Here is a 19,263-nt window from a genome sequence, read left to right on the forward strand (position 1 = left end):
TTGCTGATTGCGCATGGTTTTAGATAGAAGACCAGGAGAAAGATATTCTGGCTCTCATAGAAGTAAGACACCACCTTGGGCCGAAATCCTGGGTGGGACTATAGTGGAAGGGGAGGTTTTGTCCTCAGAGAAGTGTCACCTGCCCTGACTGCCTCAGTGGGATGCTAATTCTCTAATGAAGTGGTGATAATGATAAATCAACAATTCTGATATTTAAAGTATGTGTTGATCACTTTTACTTACCACAGAAAAGATGTCCGCAGTTGGTTTCAATGGGAAAGGTAGCCTGTTGTAAGCAGACTGGACAAGACATGTCTGTATAGAAACGATGTCTATCGGCAGTAGATGCATCCTATTGGGACAAAAAAACAAGTACACATTATTCAGGAATTAACTTCATTTTAGAAAAGCATGTGAGTTTTAAAAAAACCCAGAATATATTCTCCACTTGAGAGAAGTCAGACACAGATGACTCAAACTTAAGACTAAATAAGAGCAGAAATAGAATATTTATATAGAAAAAATTAATTTAGTAAGCAGGTGTTTGTGTAACAAGCGCATTATTTTCTTCCATCTGTTCTACACAGCATACACTTCAATCTGATTAAAGACAATGAAAATAGGACCTTGTGATTCTATATTTAACAAACAGAATCCGTTAGGTTCAGGTAGACTGACGTGTAAGTGACACTCAAAAAACTAGCTTCCATATTTCACTACTTAGAAAAGCCTGTCAGTACTAGGCAAGAGACGCAGCATCAGCATTAACAATGTTAAGAAATTTTGGCCCCGGGCCCTTTTGTAGAACCAGCCTGTGCATTTTTTGGTGACAAGCTCACACACTGGATAGTCAGCTTTGAACTTGAACAATTCTAACATGTTGATGACCGCCTGGCTAATCCTGGGATTCCTTCCATGGTTTTCTCATTAAAGAATCACGATAAAACCTGACAGAGGAACACAGACAGGTTTTGATTTCCACTTCTGGAGACTTGGCCCCATATATGTAATCCAGACACTCCAGACGAGAAATCTCCTGTCCTCCTATGTGACAGGAAGGGAAATATGCCTTTCGCAGGCCTGAATGGCTCATCACCTGAGCTCACTGGGCCTTGGCTTACTGTGCGGTTCTCCAGCAAACTTAGCTGGTTAATCTAACCTAAATGTTTTTGGTCAGCACTCCATAGCTGCATACTGAACTCCAGATTTGACTTCCTGACCTCTTACTGCTAAACTCTATATTATTGTGTAGGGAGCATGCACTCTAATCTGACTTATGCTCCCCCATAAGGAAAACTGTGACTTTCCTGGGCTTCTTTAAGGATATTCTGAAAGACATTATGGATTCCAATTAGTGAAACATGGGGATAGAGCTGACAGGCCCTTTCAAATGTAGGTATGTTCTAAAATTGCATGGGGCTATCATGCTATCCATACAAGAAATCTGTCACTTCATCAATAGCTGAAGTTAGTTTTGATAAGTTTATCCACTGCCAATGGAGTTTATGCAAATTACACAGACACATTTTCTTTTTCCAGAGTAACCTGCTTCAGAATTTTTTTAAAGTTTTTTTAAACAGTAAAGCAGCATCAGGTCTACCCCACATATTATAACATGGATGGACATTTCCAACATCTAGCACGGTACCTGTTCTGTTTGAAGCTGTTGCCGAAGTGCCCTCACTAGCTCATGGTTGTCTGGATGAATATTCTGGTGCTCATTTCTAAGAGAGAGGAAAAACGTGAAAGAAGAATGATTGTCAGCACACTGAAAAAAAAAAGTTTTAAAAACAAAGCAATTTTGAAAATATAATCAAACAGAGGGGAAATTAATTCATTCTTGTTGTAATGGATTTTTAATAAAATCCTAGTGTAATTAGGAAACTGGATGAGCAATTGTGTTTCAAAGAGTGTCACTGATATTTTAAGCCAGTGATTCTCAAATGGGACTCTAGGGCCACTCAGGGGGCTGCGAACAGGACCAGCATTAGACTCGTTGAGGCTCAGGACAGAAAGCTAAATCACAGGGCCAAGAGCCATGCAACCCAGGGCTGAACATAGGGTCCAGGGCAATTGCCCTGCCTGCTACCCCCTAACACTGGGACTACCCTGGCATTTATATGCAGAAATCCAGTTACTGAAGCAGAGGTGGACTGTGGAGTTTTTATAACCATTTTTTCTTGGGGAGTTTAAGAAAGAAAAAGGTTGAAAACCCCTGTTCTTAGCTAAGGAGCACTATGCCCTTTCGTTAGGGAAAAACAGTCTCCTTACGATCAATACTCACGAACAGCTTGGAGTGAAAATGATCAGTTTTAATAAGTGAAAACAAAACCATTATGTGTAAAATAAGTTATTTGTAAATATATTTTAGTTAATTCAGATATAAGAGTTACCATATTTTTTTCTTTCCATTAATAATTCATTTATGCCTGGGAACAATTGTGACTTTTTTCCTCTTTGCTGTATGCAAATACTTTAACTCTAAAATAATAGTCTTTAAAAAAATATTGCATTTGCTCTCTGAAGGGCTACAAAATAACACTGAAGAGAAGAAAAGGCATGCTTTTCCTTGGTTTTTCAAAACAAAGATCTTGTAAAACCTATAATATAAAATATTATAATATATTATATTATAGCCTTTAAAATATAAAAGAAATCACTGAGGACTCCAGTGGCAAGAACAGGTTAGAGAGGATAAAGAGAGTACTTAATAGGAGACTCAAAAGGAAGGATTGCACTGAGGACAGATAACACATGGGTGGAGATAAACATTCATTACTTTTTCTCCAGACGTGAGCAGGCCACATGGAAATCTCTCAGTGCATCAGTGTGGTATCATTAATCTGAGCTGAAAATATTATACCAGAGATAACAATTTTCAGTATTATATTGAATAGAAATACCACTTAATACCATTGATGTCGCAAAGAAATTCCATTATCAGCCCATTTTCATTATTATTATTATTTTTTAAAACATTATCCTTTGGGATTAAACAGCCATGTTTGGTATTTACTCAAATTTAAATTTAACAGATTTAATTTTTTGAACATTTGAGCAAAATTCTTTCAGTGGTATGTTTGATTTTTTTTTAAGTTTGGCCACTTTGAAAAACAATGCACTTTTCTTCTTTCAGAAGTGCCTTTGTTTTGGTGAAAGATTAAAAATAAAAGCAAAATAAAATCTAAGCAATTGAAATACTGCTAGTGAGCATTCTAAGATTTTTAACTGAGCCTAACACAGAACTACTCTATTTCTGACACTGCAGTGCACATTCACCTCCTGAGATACCTGGCATTCCTGGGAACTGCTGTTCACCATAAAAAATGTCAAGACTACTGTCCTGTATCTTCTTCTGGGACAGTTGGTATGTGAGAAACTAAATATCCCACTCAGAAGAAAATGCTCAAAAAAGACCTTAGAGCATTCACATGGTAACTTAGCCAAGCACATTTTTTTCAATAAAAATATAGTGAGCCCAGTTATTAAGTTTGTACAGTTAAAAGGAGTCACAAAATGCAAAAAATTAGGATTCATCAGCAAAGTTACTTTGCTGTACTACTTGTATAGTCACCTGAAAAGATACTGAAGGATCACTTAGCATTTTGTTAAGTAAATGGGTAATAGTTATCAAGCAGGTTTGTTTCCAATGAGGTCCCACAAAAACTAGTTCTTAGCCTTATGCTATTTAAGATTTTTATTAATGACCTGAAAAGAAAGAAAATCATGGATGAAAAGATTAGCAGATAATACAAAAATTGGGGATGGTAAATAACAAAGAGGACAGGTCACAGATTCAGAACAATTGGCATCACTTTGTAAACTGGGCAGAAGCAAACAGTATGCATTTCATTATAGCTAAATGTAAATGTGTACATCTAGGAACAAAGAATGCAGGCCAGACTTATAGGACAGGGAACTCTGTCTCAGTAAACAGTGATTTTGAGAAAGATTTGGGGGTTGCAGATAATCAATTTATTAATTCCTGCGTGACTCTTGCCAAAAGAGCCAACATGTTTTTGGGTTGTATAAACAGGGCAACCTTGAGTAGGAATAGAGGTTACTTTACCTCTGTATTTGTTACAGGTATGACTGCAGCTCTAATACTGTGTCCATTTCTGGTGCCCCACAATTCAAGAAGGATGTTGAAAAATGACAAAGTTCAGAGAAGAGTCAAGAGAATGATTAAAGGATTAGAGAACTTGCCTTATTGCATTAGTTTCAAAGAGTTCATCTAGTTAGCTTGTCAAAGAGAAGGTTGAGGTTGACATGATTATAATCTTCATGTATTTACATGGGGAATAAATATTTAATAATAGGCTCTTTAAATCTAGTGTAGAACCAATGGCTAGAAGTTGAAGCTTGTGAGAGAAAATAAGACAATTTTGAATAGGAAAGATAATTAATAATTGGAAAAATTTACTAAGAGTTGTGGAGGATTCTTTAACAGTGATCATTTCTAAATCAAGACTGGATGTCTTTCTCTAAAGTATGTGTTGTAGGAATTATTCCGAGGAAGTTCTATGACTTGTGTTACATAGGAGATCAGATTAGCTGATCACAATGGACTCTTCTTGCTTTGGAACATATGAATTGTTTATAACAGACTTATACATGTTTTTCAGCTTTTATGCTGGAACACTAATTTTTATTTTATTTATATTTCTTGAAAGTGCCCCTTTCCGCAATAGCTCCATGAACTTTTTCAATTTTTCATATGTAACTTTGCAATTTTAACAACTTTTTAGTGCATTTTTTTGCATTCCACAGCTTATTTAATCTTTCAGAAATAAATGAAAATGGTTTGCAGAGTACTTGCATGCTCGGCAACTGTACGATGTATTGTTTTACAACATGACATACACATATATAAGCCATTGTTCCTTATACACAAGATGCTCAGTGAATGAAGAAAAGGACATCCACTGTGCAATGGGCACAGAAAATACATCAAGAGCTCCCAAAGAGCCCTGCTCTGTTCACAGTATGCCTTACAAGAGGATGGGAAAAATTTTATATTATATTGGACTAGATAATAAATTATGTGTGACTATATTAAAGCTTATCATAATGTATCTATGAAGGCAGATTGAAGATTAGATGTGCAATCTTCACTTACAAATTTCCAGAGTTTTGAGTGTTTAACTACACAACAGCTAGAATGACTCAATAGCCACCACCAACTCACAAAATAAACTGTGAATCTGACTGACATAACTGTTCCTTCTCCATTCAACATGCATTTTCCTCTTAAAAAACAAAGGTAACAAAGGGAATGTCTTTGTATGTTTCACCTCTTTTGGAAAAATTGTTGTACAGGTTGAATTGCTCTAATCCAGAACTCCCTGGCATGATTTTAGCTGGATGACCAGTTATCATGGGCGTGGCCAGGTTTTCTATCGTCCCATAAAGCTTGTTTCCAGCTACCAGTCTTGGCTCTTGGGCTGTGGCCACACTAGCCCCTCCTTTTGGAAGAGCTATGGTAATGTGGCACTTCAGAATATGCTAATGAGGCACTGCAATGAATATACGGTGCCTCATTAGCATAATGGTGGCTGTGCACGCTTCAAAATTGCCAGTTTTGAAACGCAGTCGCCCATGTAGCTGGGGGATGTTCAAAAACAGCCCCCCGATTTCAAAAGCCTCTTCTTCCAATCTGTATTTGGGAAGAAGGGGCTTTTGAAATGGGGGGGGGGGTCTTTTGAAAGGCCCCCAGCTATATGGGTGGCATGTGTTTCAAAACCAGCAGTTTCAAAATGCGCGCAGCTGCCATTATGCTAATGAGGTGCCACATATTCAGGGAAGCACCTCATTAGCATATTCAGAAGTGCCATATTACCATAGGCCTTCTGAAAGGAGGGGCTAGTGTGGCCACAGCCTTTGTCTTCTGTGCTGTTATTTACCCCTAGATGTCTTCTAAGAGACAAGTAAGCAAAGGAAGTGTTGCTAATGCTGACAGACAATATGGACCTTCTGTGGTCCACCAAATCCTCTTGTCTGGCACTGGTCAGGACTTGAGGGTGCTGGATTAGAGAGGCTCAACCTGTACTTCTAAGAGTGAAAACTGCGCAATAGAGTAGACTACTGATGTGCAATGGACAAGATAACAAAGACACTGGATGGGGGGGTTATAAAAGTCATGAGGGATAATTAGGTAGTTTCTGATACAATATTCTAGATTGTTTGACTCCTTTTAGCTTGTTGGGTGAGCTAAGACTTCACCGAATCAGCTCTGTCTGTTGTGACAACTAACTCCCAGCTCTTAGAGAGGATGGCAGCAAGCTGACTGTAATTTGTCAAGACTTAGTTACTTATAAAGGCAAACTGACTTAACAAAATTGTCATTCTAATGACTGAATTAAATAGCTGCAAGATTTTCAGTAATTTATCTTGTATCTTTTGCTTTATTATCTTTTACTGTTAATATCTTCAACAGCTCAGATTTTGAATTCATGAACTGATTCTGACCTGTGAATTTTGCTCTATAATAAAAAAGGGGAAAAATCATCATGTCCATTCGACAGACCCTCCTGTTCACACTCCACTTCTGCCCTCAAGCCTCCCACACAAACATACAGTTGCACCCTATCCTGAACTGCTTCCCGCTGTCCTCCCCTGACACCTCCCTTTCACATCATGAACCCCACTCCAAACTTCCCAGCCTCCTGCTGCCTATTTTATATTTGCCACCTGCCTGTACCTAACTTCAAGTATTTTAAAATTAAGTGTTTAAAAGTGGATAGGAGCAGCAGACAGAACCATGGACGGGAAGAGACTGGGGGGAGGGGAACAGATGCAGGATTTGGCAGCATGGAGGGTATAGCATTGAGCCAGGGAAGGCAAGATCCAGCTCACCAAACATTTGGATCTGATGAACTTTGGCCCAGCAGGAACCTTGGGCAGGCTCCCTAGCTGCCATGGCCCCGCAGGACACTCAGAGCAGACAGCATGTATCTCTGCGTGGTGTGCCCTTCGGGGAAAAGAGTGTCTCTACCCTCTTCCATCCAGCACGATCCTTGCAGCCTCCCATTCATCAGAACCCAGCCAAGGGGAGCTTCAAGGACCATGCTTGTGGGTGTGTGCAGCACACAGAGATCCTCTGCCTCCTTCCTCCCAAAGGATGCACTATGCAGACACACATGCTGGCCCTAGCACCTGGCCTCTTTGAGCAGCATGGGGCACGGCAGCCAAGGAGCCTGCCTGAGGACCTCACTGGGCTGCTGGCCGCAAGCCATCAGAGGTAAGTACCTTTGAGCCAGAGCCTGCACCTGGCATCTGCTCCCACACTCCAATCCCCTCCTGCACCCAAACACCCTCCCGTATCCCCGCTCCCAGTCAGAGCTTCCCCTGAACACAAACTCCCTGCCAGAAACCATACCCCATCCTGCACCCCAATCCCTTACCCAGAGCTCCTTCCCATATGGAAAACTCCAACTCAGACCTGGCATTGTCTCCACCAATAACGTGGACAAGTGTGGCCCCTGACCACTTACCAAATTCTTGAAGTGCCCCAACCCCCATCAAACATTACTGCCCAGTACTTGGTGGAGATGGGGAGAGGTACACAAGAGGTTTGTAAATTAAGGTGGGGACAATCCTGAAGTCTAGGTTAGGGAGTCAGAGTGCCTACTATCTTTCAAGCTCAGGATGCTTAAGTAGGGATGGTAACTGTTAGGCACACTGGTAAGCATGAGTCTTACCACAATGCTTTCTGGTTAACTGGCCTTGTCAGTTAACTGTGATTGCTGCAAGCCATTCCGGGCTGGAGCAGCCCTTGCTGTGGTGGGACCTGGGTTAAAACACTATTATTTAACTGGTTAATCCTTTTAACATCCCTACTCCCAACCCTTTCAAGAATTACACTGATAAACGCTACCTTAAGCACAAAAGCACTGAATTTGCATTTCAATCCAGTTTGCTTCTCCAGCAAATAACCATTTAGGACACACAAGCGGCTCCATGTTATGTCTTCTGTACATATCACTGAACAAGTTATCATGCTGACTAGCTCCCTAGCTCAGGCCATCAGCAACCCTCATCGTACTCATGTATCCCCAAAGCCCCAATTCCAAGCAAACTCTGCCTGTTTCAATATTGCTAATTCAAAACCCTTGTTCTATGTATACTTCTGATCTTCTTTCCTCCTTAATACTTCTATTGCCTTCCTTTTTAAAGTTAAAAATATTTCCAAATTAAACTTATCAAAATGTTTAAGTACCAACATTTTAGATAGTACATATATACAAATGTGTTTATACTTATGACTTATTTTTGGTTTTAACCAAGAAACATTGATAAAACACCCAAAAATAAATAACAAAATGGTGTTTATCCAGTAAATACAGGAAGAGTTACCTGTCTTCTGAGGTCTTATCTCCAGTGAAGAAGTAAAGAAGACTACAGGGGTTATGACTTTTAAATCACACTAATGGGCTGCACATGAACTGGATGATGTAGACCACTGGTTCCCAAACTTTTCAGCATCATGCCCCCCTTCTGATTTTAAGAAACCCTCATGCCCCCCCAACCTCTTTTTTTTACCACAAGCCAGCCATGCCATCCGCCTGTAAGCCACCTGCCTGAGCCCCCCGCTTTCCATCCCCCAAACCCAGGCAGCGCTAGCCCCCATCTAAACCCATCCTTCCCCTCCCCCCAACACACACTCGCTCACCGTTGTATGAGACAGCTAGCTCCAGGTGGGCCTTCACTGGCTGCCTGCTTTTTGTAGCGGCTGTACCAGCTCCCCCATGTGAAATGGCAATGGCAGGGGCTGAGAGCTAGAAGCAAGGGCCAGCTTTTTCTTCAGGTGGGGGGAATGACTGGTGGTGGTGGGGAATAGGTTGCCTCATGTTCCCCCCACCCAGAATTTCTTCCCGACCCATAGTTTGGGAAACTATGATGTAGACCCTTCTGGCACACACTAACAGTTCCCTAATTCATTTTAATGTTGTGCTGTTCAAAACAGTATTATGTGAAAGCCCACTAAGGGGTATTACAAAGAGATTAGTATCGACACAGTATATGTACTGGGAAATTCCAGACCAAAACGCAATTCTGACATTGACATAAAACTAAAAACTGCTAAACACAAACACTGAAAATAAAATTAAGCAATCTCCCAAAGAGAAGCCCTATGTATATGTTTATACATTCAATTTACAAAACTCTAACCCCAGATGGGTCAAGTCAGAGAAAAAGCCTGAAGAACTGGGAAAAAGAATACAGAAAGAAAATAAGAGCGAGTCTTGCAGGATCTGAGAGCCAGAAGTAACCCTTGCAGGAGGGATGCACCCTCCTCTAATGATACAGGAGACTATGGAGTGTTTGTTCTACCCTATGTGCTACTTCAGAACTGCTTCTAAATGTCACCATTTAATCTACCCCCCTGATTCTTCCAGGTTCCACTAAGGCTTGCTCTACAGCTGTCCCTGCTCCCACTTGCATGCCTCTGACAGCATGCATATCTTTTCATGCAGAATTCAGTGACGGAAATCAAGTGAACAATGAAGGTTATTTAAAAATATTCTCCTACGCGCCCTGGATGTGAAACATCTGCTGTGTTCAAATCTCTATAAACCTGTATAATGACATGCAGTCTGAAGCTTAGACTATTAATTTGATGAACAATCATTAGTAACTTGATTGTGTTAAAAAGAGCATTTCTGAAGATTCAAATACATTTTGAATACCTGGCACATAATTTTTTTTAAATCCTAACCTTCCTGATGACCCTCCGCTCCCCCCAGCCCCCCCAAAATCTCCTCTTACCCTACAGTACTTAAAGCATACCCATTCAAAAGTTTAAGAGCATTAAAAGTAGGATTTATAATAGACGTGTAACTGCAACCTTTACTACAGAATCACTATTAACATCTAAGATGGAGTTCTGCAGAAAGGGACCTAGGAGTCATGGTGGACCACAAGCTAAGTCTTAGTCAACAGTGTGATACTGTTGCAAAAAAAGCACACATGATTCTGGGATGCATTAATGGGAGTGTTTTGAACAAGACACAAGAAGTCATTCTTCCGCTTTAGTCTGAGTTGATTAGGCTTCAGTTGGAGTACTGTATCCTATTCTGGGCCCCACTTGTAGGAATCGTGGAGAAATTGAAAAGGGTCCAGAGAAGAGCAACTAAAATGATTAAAGGTCTAGAAAATACAACTTATGAGAGGAGATTAAAAGAACTGGGTTTGCTTAATTTGGAAAAGAGAAGGCTCAGTGGGGACATGACAGCAGCTTTCAAGGACCTAAAAGGGTGTCACAAGCAAGAGGGAGAAAACTTATTTTCCTTAGCCTAGTAACAGAGAGATAGTCGTGCTAGTCCATATACTATCAAAACAAAACAGTAGTCCAGTAGCACTTTAAAGACTAACAAAATAATTTATTAGGTGATGAGCTAGGACAAGAAGCAATGGGCTTAAATTGCAGCAAGGGAGATGTAGGTTGGACGTTAAGAAAAATTTCCTGCTAGGGTGGTTAAGCACTGGAATAAATTTCTTAGGATGGTTGTTGAATCTCCATTATTGAAGATACTTAAGAACAGGTTGGAGAAATATCTAAAGGGATAATATAGATGGTGCTTGGTCCTGCCATGAGTGCAGGGGACTGGACCTGATGACCACTTAAGGTCCCTTCCAGTTCTAGTGTTCTATGATCTCTCAGGACAGCTGTGTTAGGCTGTATATGCAAAAACATGCATCTGATGGAGTGGGTCTTTGCCCCTGAAAGCTTAAGCCCAATTCCATCTGTCAGTTTTTAAGGTGACACAGGATTCCTCATTGTACTAACATCTTTACCTTTAACAAATGATTATGATATTAGCTATGAAAGCCATACATTTACTAATTTCCATTCTCATAAAATGTTGGATCCTATTCAGTCTGATCAGCTTGAGATCAGGGAAAGCATTTGGCATCATTCCTGCAAAACTTGTCTTTTCAGTATGAGTTAGAGACTAAACATCAAACTGTGTCAAGCAATCGTCAATCAAATAACAAGAGATCTAGACTACGTGGTCAACAGCACATTTCACTAACACAGAATGATTATTCTACATTTTAATGCAAATACTCAATTTAACACAAAAAGATAAAAACTTCACAGTAATGCTGGAAGGTATATATCGCTCAATTCCTATCAACAGTGTCTCACCTTAAAAGAATATACACCAGAGCAGCAATGAAAGTGAAACTGAGCACAACAGCCACCAATACCTGGTCACTTATTCCTTCTATAAACGAATCATCTAGTTTCAAACTCTGAACTTCTGCTTGTTGACTGGCCATTCCACGTCTAAAATGTGAAAAAGAACATATATATATACATATATATATATATATCCACATAAACAGAACTCTTGAAGCTATATATAATTTACTGCTTGGAATATACCTCCCGCCCCTCTTAAAACAAAACAAAAAAAAAAAGCAGGGAAAGAAGTTGACTTTGACCACATATACACAGTTGGCTGAATTATTTGAACTAATATCATTATAACACCAGCAAAAGTTTTAAATGATTAGGTACTCCTTGAAGTGTTAAAAAAAAGATTTTTGTTTGAATCTGCCAAATATTTTACCTAGGGATCCTTCACAGGAGAGAGTGCTTGATTTGACATGTGTTCCAAATATACTCTCGAGAGTGTATCCATGGTGTGGAGTGCGAAGGTGAGCCAGGAGGTTCTCAAAATTATTCATAAAGTAGACAACATCTTAACAGACACTGTCTTTTGGACCATCCCGTATTCATGGGAACTACAAGTAGGATTTTCATAAGTAATAAATGTTAACCTAATCTTGCTACCATTGAAGTCAATGGGAGTTTCTGAGAAATCCACTGTTTAGCATATACTTACAAAGAAAACTGTTGAAGAAGTATTAATGGGGGAAAGGGTGAGGAAGTAACCATACCTCCTAGTCTTGGTCTTCACTATATCTGCCCTTCCTACATGCTCCATTCCCATCTGCTGGAAACTTGGGCAAGGTCTACACAGCAAAGGTATTTTGAAATAACTATCCTAGTGTCTACACAACACAACCTCTATTTTGAAATAGCAGTTGGCTTATTTCAAATTAGTAAATCTCACTCTACAAGGAATAGTGCATATTCTGAAATAGTTATTTGGAAAAAGGGGCTGTTAAGACAAGGGACAGAACCTATTTCGAAATAAACCATAGTGTGTCCGACGCCTCTGTTTCGAAATTGGCTCGGTAGCTCTCTGTGCTATTTCAAAATGCATTTTTGTGTGTAGCAGCATTCTTTCAAAATAAGCAATTCAGGAATAATTTATTTTGGAATAAGGCTGCTGTGTAAACATACCTGTGGAGAGTTATCACAGTACAACTGGTCACTTTCCTCAAACAGGGAGCGCTCCTCTGAGCACAGTTTAGAAACCTCCTAAGCCTTAAAGAAGAGGTCATTTTCAGATTACTCCTTGAGCTACTCCTTCACATACTTTTTTTTTTAAACATTGCATCTGCAAAGATCAAAGCAACATGCCTTCTAAAGATAATGTTGACTGAACTACTGCTGGAGATGTAAACAAAATAAAATTGGCTTCAGCCAGCTGATAAATCACTCCTGGCACAATCAAAAAGGGCTCTGAATCACAGCTGTGAACATTATGAAAACAAAAAGAAAAAATTGAGCTGGCTTCAGGAAAATTTCCAGTTGAATACAGACCTCCACCCATCAAGACTGAAGCCAATGCTAACAGGGCTGAAGCGACTGTATCCAAGTTTAGTCTAAGCCATTAATTTATTCTTTTTGCTATGGGTTTAGTAGGGGCACTTGCTCAACTGGTGTGATTATTTCCTTTACTAAGCAGGCTACAGCAGGCTTCACCTTAGGTAGAGTAATGAAAATCTTTGCAACTAACGAAGCGGGTCTTTGCCCACAAAAGCTTATGCTCTAAAATATCTGTTAGTCTATAAGGTGCCACAGGACTTCTTGCTGTTTTTGAAGATATTTTAGTCCTTATGTACAAGTCCCTATCTGTAGGAAGCGGAGCCACAGACCAGGGATAGGAAAAGCAGGTTAGTGGACATTAAGGCAGAGTATTGCCGCAAATTTCAGGTACCTTTTACAGCTGCATAGTGTGCATATGGTAAGGACAGACCAGGAGTAAAAAACAAATCGACAGGGCCAGACAAATACCCAGAGACCAGCTACTCCAAGATCGGCCCAAAAAAGCCAAGAACAGAACACCACTGGTCATCACCTACAGCCCCCAACTCAGACCACTGCAACGAATTATTAAAGACCTACAACCTATTCTTAATCAGGATGCCACACTCCAGAAGGCCCTGGGTGACATGCCTGTTCTCTCCTACAGACAACCTCCCAACCTCATGAGGATCCTTACTAACAGCCACAGCCTATACCCCAGGAACACCAGTCCTGGAACCTTTCCCCGCAACAAAGCCCGCTGCCAGCTTTGTCCACATATCTTCTCTGGAAATACCATCACTGGACCTAACCAGGTTACTCACAGAATCACGGGCACTTTCTCATGCTCCTCTACTAACATCATATATGCCATCATGTGCCAACAACACCCAGATGCTTTGTATACTGGACAGACTTCTAACTCCCTTAGACAAAGGGTTAATGGGCACAAAACAGACATCAAAACACTCCAGATCCACAAACCAGTTAGTCAACATTTTAATGGAATGGGGCATTCTATTAATGACCTAAAGGTATGTGTGTTACTGAAAAAGAACTTTTGCACCGCTCTTCAAAGAGAAACAGCCGAGCTGGCTTTTATATTCAAATTCGGCACATTAACACGTGGTTTAAACTGGGACAGGAACTTGCTGAGTCACTATAGGGGCACATCCGTATACTTGGCTTAATCTAATTCTTGACCTCCCCCCCAACCCTCCACTCTCTGATTTGCTCACCTTGATTATCTTTTTCTGATTTGTCCTCCTTGCTTACTGTTTTTGGTTCTCTGTGCCTTAAATATTGAGTCTGTTCTGGTGTGGCTATGGTCTGAAGAAGTGGGTCTGTCCCACGAAAGCTCACCTAATAAACTATTTTGCTAGTCTTTAAAGTGCTACTTGACTGCTTTTTGTTTTGAGACCTGGAGGTAAATTTAGCTCACAAAGAAAAGGACCAAAATTACTTCATTCCATGCTCCTTGCTTCTATGTCTGGGTTTGAATAAGGATTAGGGGTATGTAGGAAACTGAACTAAATCTGGATTTCTGTCTCCCTACTCATGTACTTTTACTGAAATATCAGTCAAGTGTGTCAGGACTTCCTCTGGAGAGTCAACAATGAGTCTACATACATAATTCAGATTTGTATTTAAGTATTTTATGAAATTCTTGACTTGCTCCATTATTTATGCAAACTTATTTTAAAAAAATTTTCAACTTACAAATTTTAGTTGAACCAACATAACTGCAAGACTGCATTTTTCAGATGCCAAATAATCTATTTAAAACATATACTTACTTTTCTGTGTTAACAATTGATGCTGTTTCTTGACTATATAAAAAGGAGGACAGAACAAACAAGCAGCCAAAGACTAACAAAATAATTTATTAGGTGATGAGCTTTTGGGGGGCAGATCCACTTCTTCAGAAAGGCACTTGTTTAAAAAAATTATTTTCTTTTACACTAGAAATTCAGTTCTTGTTTATGCTAGTTTTCATGGAAGACAATGATGGGTAAAACAAGAAACAATTATTTAATTCAGAGAAATAACTTTTACTCAGACTTTCAAGAACTGATTACTCAGTTGGATGGCTGTCAAGAAAAGCAATCAGTTGGGATACTCTCTCTTTATTTATTCCCACATTGCCTTTCAATTAAGATATGAGAAAAGTCACTATCCTCAAGCAAAGCCAATTTACGAAAGACAGAAGAGCAAAGTTCTTAAAAAACAGCAAAAAATTGCAGTTCCTCTTTAAACATCAAAAAGAAGTGAAAAGGACACCAATGACATTTTCAATTGCCAGTCATCTTCAAACTCTTGGAATTTCTAATACAACATATAAGGGCTCTCGAGCAAGAAAAGGAAAAAGAAGGAAATATCATTTGCACTAGCAATGAAGGGTCCTGTGGCACCTTAGAGACTAACAGAAAAGTTTTGAGCATGAGCTTTCGTGAGCACAGACTCACTTCATCAGATGCTGGCCTTGGAAATCTGCAGGGCCAGGTATAAAGAAGCCAGAGCAAGGGTGGGGATAACAAGGTTAGCTCAGTCAGCAAGGGTGAGGCTTACTACCAGCAGTTGATCTGGAGGTGTGAACACCAAGGGAGGGGAAGCTGCTTTTGTATTTAGCTAGCCATTCACAGTCTTTGTTTAAGCCTGAGCTGAGGGCGTTGAATTTGCAGATGAATTGTAGCTCAGAAATTTCTCTTTGGAGTCTGGTCCTGAAACTTCTTTGCTGTAGGATAGCTACTTTTAAGTCTGCTGCTGTGTGGCCTGGGAGATTGAAGTGCTCTCCTATGGGTTTTTGTATATTGCCATTTCTGATATCTGATTTGTGTGTGTTTATTCTTTTACGTAGAGACTGTCCAGTTTGTCCGATGTACGTAGCAGAGGGGCATTACTGGCACATAATGGCATAAATTATATTGGTAGATGTGCAGCTGAATGAACCCACAATGGTGTGGCTGATCTGGTTAGGTCCTGTAATGGTGCTGCTGGTGTAGATATGTGAGCAGAGCTGGCAACGAGGTTTGTTGCATGGATGGGTCCCTGAGTTAGAGTGACTGTGGTGCGGTGTATAGTTGCTGGTTACGATTTGCTTAAGGTTGGCAGGTTGTCTGTGGGCAAGGCCTGGTCTGCTTCCCAAGGCCTGTGAAAGCGGGGGATCATTGTCCAGGATGGGTTGTAAATCCCTGATGATGCGCTGTAGAGGTTTTAGCTGAGGACTGTAGGTGATGGCTAGTGGTGTTCTGTTGGTTTCTCTCTTAGGCTTGTCCTGTAGTAAGAGGCTTCGTGGCACACGTCTGGCTCTGTTGATCTGTTTTTTCACTTCCTCAGGTGGGTATTGCAGTTTCAAGAATGCTTGCTAGAGATCCTGTAGGTGTTTGTCTCCGTCGGAGGGGTTGGAGCAAATGCGATTATATCTTAGTGCTTGGCTGTAGACAATGGATCGTGTGGTGTGTCTGGGATGGAAGCTGGAGGCATGAAGGTAGGCGTAGCGGTCAGTGGGTTTACGGTACAGGGTGGTATTGATGTGGCCATCGTGTATTAGCACCGTGGTGTCCAGGAAGTGGATCTCCTGTATGGACTGTTCCAGGCTGAGGTTGATGTTGAGGTGAAAGTTGTTGAAGTCCCAGTGGAATTCCTCCAGAGTCTCCTTCCCATGGGTCCAGATGATGAAGATGTCATCAATGTAGCGTAAGCAGAGATGGGGTGTTAGTGGACGAGAGCTAAGGAAGCGCTGTTCCAGGTCAGCCATGAGAATATTGGCATATTGAGGGGCCATGCAGGTACTCATAGCTGTGTTGCTGATTTGAAGGTATATATTGTTGCCATATCTGAAATAGTTGTGTGTGAGGATACAGTTACAGAGCTCAGCCATCAGATGTGCTGTAGCATCATCAGGGATACTGTTCCGGACAGCATTTATTCCATCTTTGTGTGGGATGTTGGTATAGAGAGCCTCTATGTACATGCTATATACATCGGACAAACTGGACAGTCTCTACATAAAAGAATAAACGCACACAAATCAGATATCAGAAATGGCAATATACAAAAACCCGCAGGAGAGCACTTCAATCTCCCAGGCCACACAGTAGCAGACTTAAAAGTAGCTATCCTACAGCAAAGAAGTTTCAGGACCAGACTCCAAAGAGAAATTTCTGAGCTACAATTCATCTGCAAATTCAACGCCCTCAGCTCAGGCTTAAACAACGACTGTGAATGGCTGGCTAAATACAGAAGCAGCTTCCCCTCCCTTGGTGCTCACACCTCCAGATCAACTGCTGGTAGTAAGCCTCACCCTTGCTGACTGAGCTAACCTTGTTATCCCCACCCTTGCTCCGGCTTCTTTATACCTGGCCCTGCAGATTTCCAAGACCAGCATCTGATGAAGTGAGTCTGTGCTCACGAAAGCTCATGCTCAAAACTTTTCTGTTAGTCTATAAGGTGCCACAGGGCCCTTCGTTGCTGTTATAGATCCAGACTAACACGGCTACCCCTCCAATACTTGACATCATTTGCCCTGTGACCCTACTATGTCAAAATAGGTTGTTATCAGGACTTGGTTAATAGCAGATAAGGAGATAAGAGATACATTTGTATCATGATACTCTCTGACTGTGGAATATAACTATATGTAGATTGGTAGGGACTGAAGGTGGTAAAAGATAATATTGAAACGTAACTTATCTGGGCAAAACTGTCATTACAATTTACTAGCATAAGCACAAGGTTTTGCCTGCTCTTTATCCTGTGACTGAGATTGATGATAGTAAAACTAATAATAATTTACTCTCTTGTCAACAAAGTAGTACTTGCTTCAGGCAAGGAGAATTTTCCAAGGCTGATTTAATTACTGTGAGGCTAAAAATTCACTTAAGCCACAAGTTATCTAATTGATCTTCGTTGCTCCTTTCCCAATAAAGGAATGCCACAAATACCATTTTGAGTAACAACAGTGGCTTTTATTCTTGGAAACACACAGAGAGGACACTGAAAGTTAAGGCACAAAAGAGCACGTTAATGCAGACGTATTATCTCATCATGCTTCTGAACTGCCAGCTCACAAGAAAAATACTATATTGTTTTTCATATGGTATAGCTAGACCAATGACATACACCATCACTCTGAAGAACACTAAAAATGAACCACTACTTACTACCATGTGTGACATAATTGTCGCTGGCTAGACAACCCACAACATTCATGATTTCTACATTTTCCATACAAATGCCTCCTACTTCACCAGTGATGTCTTATGTACTATTCTTCTCACAAAAGAGATTACAAAGATCTTTGACAAGGGTCACAGAGGTGTAGGAAAATGAAGGACCTTATTATTGCTCTGCAAAGTGGTCTCCAAGTGACAAACTGAGACCATAGCAATGAAAAACATACCAAGAAATTCACAGGTCATACAAATTTCTTGACCCTCAGGGCATGGCACAGGGCTCATCAGTTTGCTCAACCTATTATTTAAACAGGGACAGAGAGATAGCTGTGTTAGTCTATAATCTATCAAAACAAAAAAGCAGTCATGTAGCACTTCAAAGACTAACATAATAATTTACTAGGTAAATAATAATTTACTAGCTTTCATGGGACACATCCACTTCTTGAGATCATAGCCACACCAGAACAGCCTCAATATATAAAGTACAGAGGTCCAAAAACTATCAAGGTTGGCAAATCAGAAGAGCAGAGGGACAGGCCGGGGTGGGGGAGAGAGTTAAGAGTTAGATAAAACATTGAAGTATGTAAAAGAGTCCTTATAATGGGTAAGTAACAGAGAGATAGCTGTGTTGGTCTATATTCTATCAAAACAAAAAAGCCGTCCAGTAGCACTTTAAAGACTAACAAAATAATTTATCAAGTAGTGAACTTTCGTGGGACAGACCCACTTCTTGTTTTATCTGACTCTTGACTTTCCCACCTCCTACTGCCCCTCTTCTCTTCTGATTTGCTCACCTTGATTACAATTTTTCTGATTTGTCTACCTTGATTACAATTTTTCTCATTTGTCAACCTTGATAACTATTTTTGGTTCTTTGTGCCTTAAATATTGAGTCTGTTCTGGTATGGCTATGGTCTGAAGAAGTGGGTCTGTCCAACAAAAGCTCACCACCTAATAAATTATTTTGTTACTCTTTAAAATACTATTGGACTGCTTTTTTGTTTAGATATAATGGGTAAGGTAACTGCTGTCCCTGTTCAAACCATGTGTTAATGTCCACATATCTGTCCTGGAGATACCATCACTGGACCTAACCACGTTAATTGCAGAATCATGGACACATTCTCCCGTTCCTCAACTAATATCATATATGCCATCATGTTCCAACAATGCCCACACACCTTATATATTGGACAGACTGCAAACACTATTCAACAAACAACAGACATATAACAGACATCAAAAAACTCCAAATACACAAACCTGTCAGCGCACACTTTAATAGAGTGGGCCATTCGGTTAAAGATCCGAAAGTCTGTGTTCTACTGAAAAGGGACTTTAACAACCATCTACAGAGAGAATGCTCAGAACTAACATTCACGTTCAAATTTGACACATTAACACTATATTTGAACAGGG

At 40.3% G+C, this 19,263-nt stretch overlaps 1 protein-coding gene across 5 annotated transcripts in view; it reads right to left on the reverse strand.

Moving 5' to 3' along the window:
• Window positions 1–19,263, reverse strand: part of RNF170 (ring finger protein 170) — a 73,630-nt gene that overhangs the window by 48,444 nt on the left and 5,923 nt on the right. For 3 of the 5 annotated variants that reach the window (XM_074994586.1, XM_074994583.1, XM_074994585.1), the window contains 3 exons: window positions 11,153–11,293; window positions 1,649–1,724; window positions 244–352 (listed from right to left, as the gene is read on the reverse strand). In XM_074994586.1, coding sequence (XP_074850687.1) covers window positions 244–352; window positions 1,649–1,724; window positions 11,153–11,286 — 319 coding nt within the window. In that variant the 5' untranslated portion in view covers window positions 11,287–11,293. The remainder of the gene's footprint in view (window positions 1–243; window positions 353–1,648; window positions 1,725–11,152; window positions 11,294–19,263) is intronic. The other 2 variants (XM_074994588.1, XM_074994587.1) reach the window with 1 other exon arrangement.

The sequence above is a fragment of the Carettochelys insculpta genome, chromosome 5 (assembly GCF_033958435.1).
Source record: "Carettochelys insculpta isolate YL-2023 chromosome 5, ASM3395843v1, whole genome shotgun sequence".
NCBI classification, from domain to species: Eukaryota; Metazoa; Chordata; order Testudines; family Carettochelyidae; genus Carettochelys; species Carettochelys insculpta.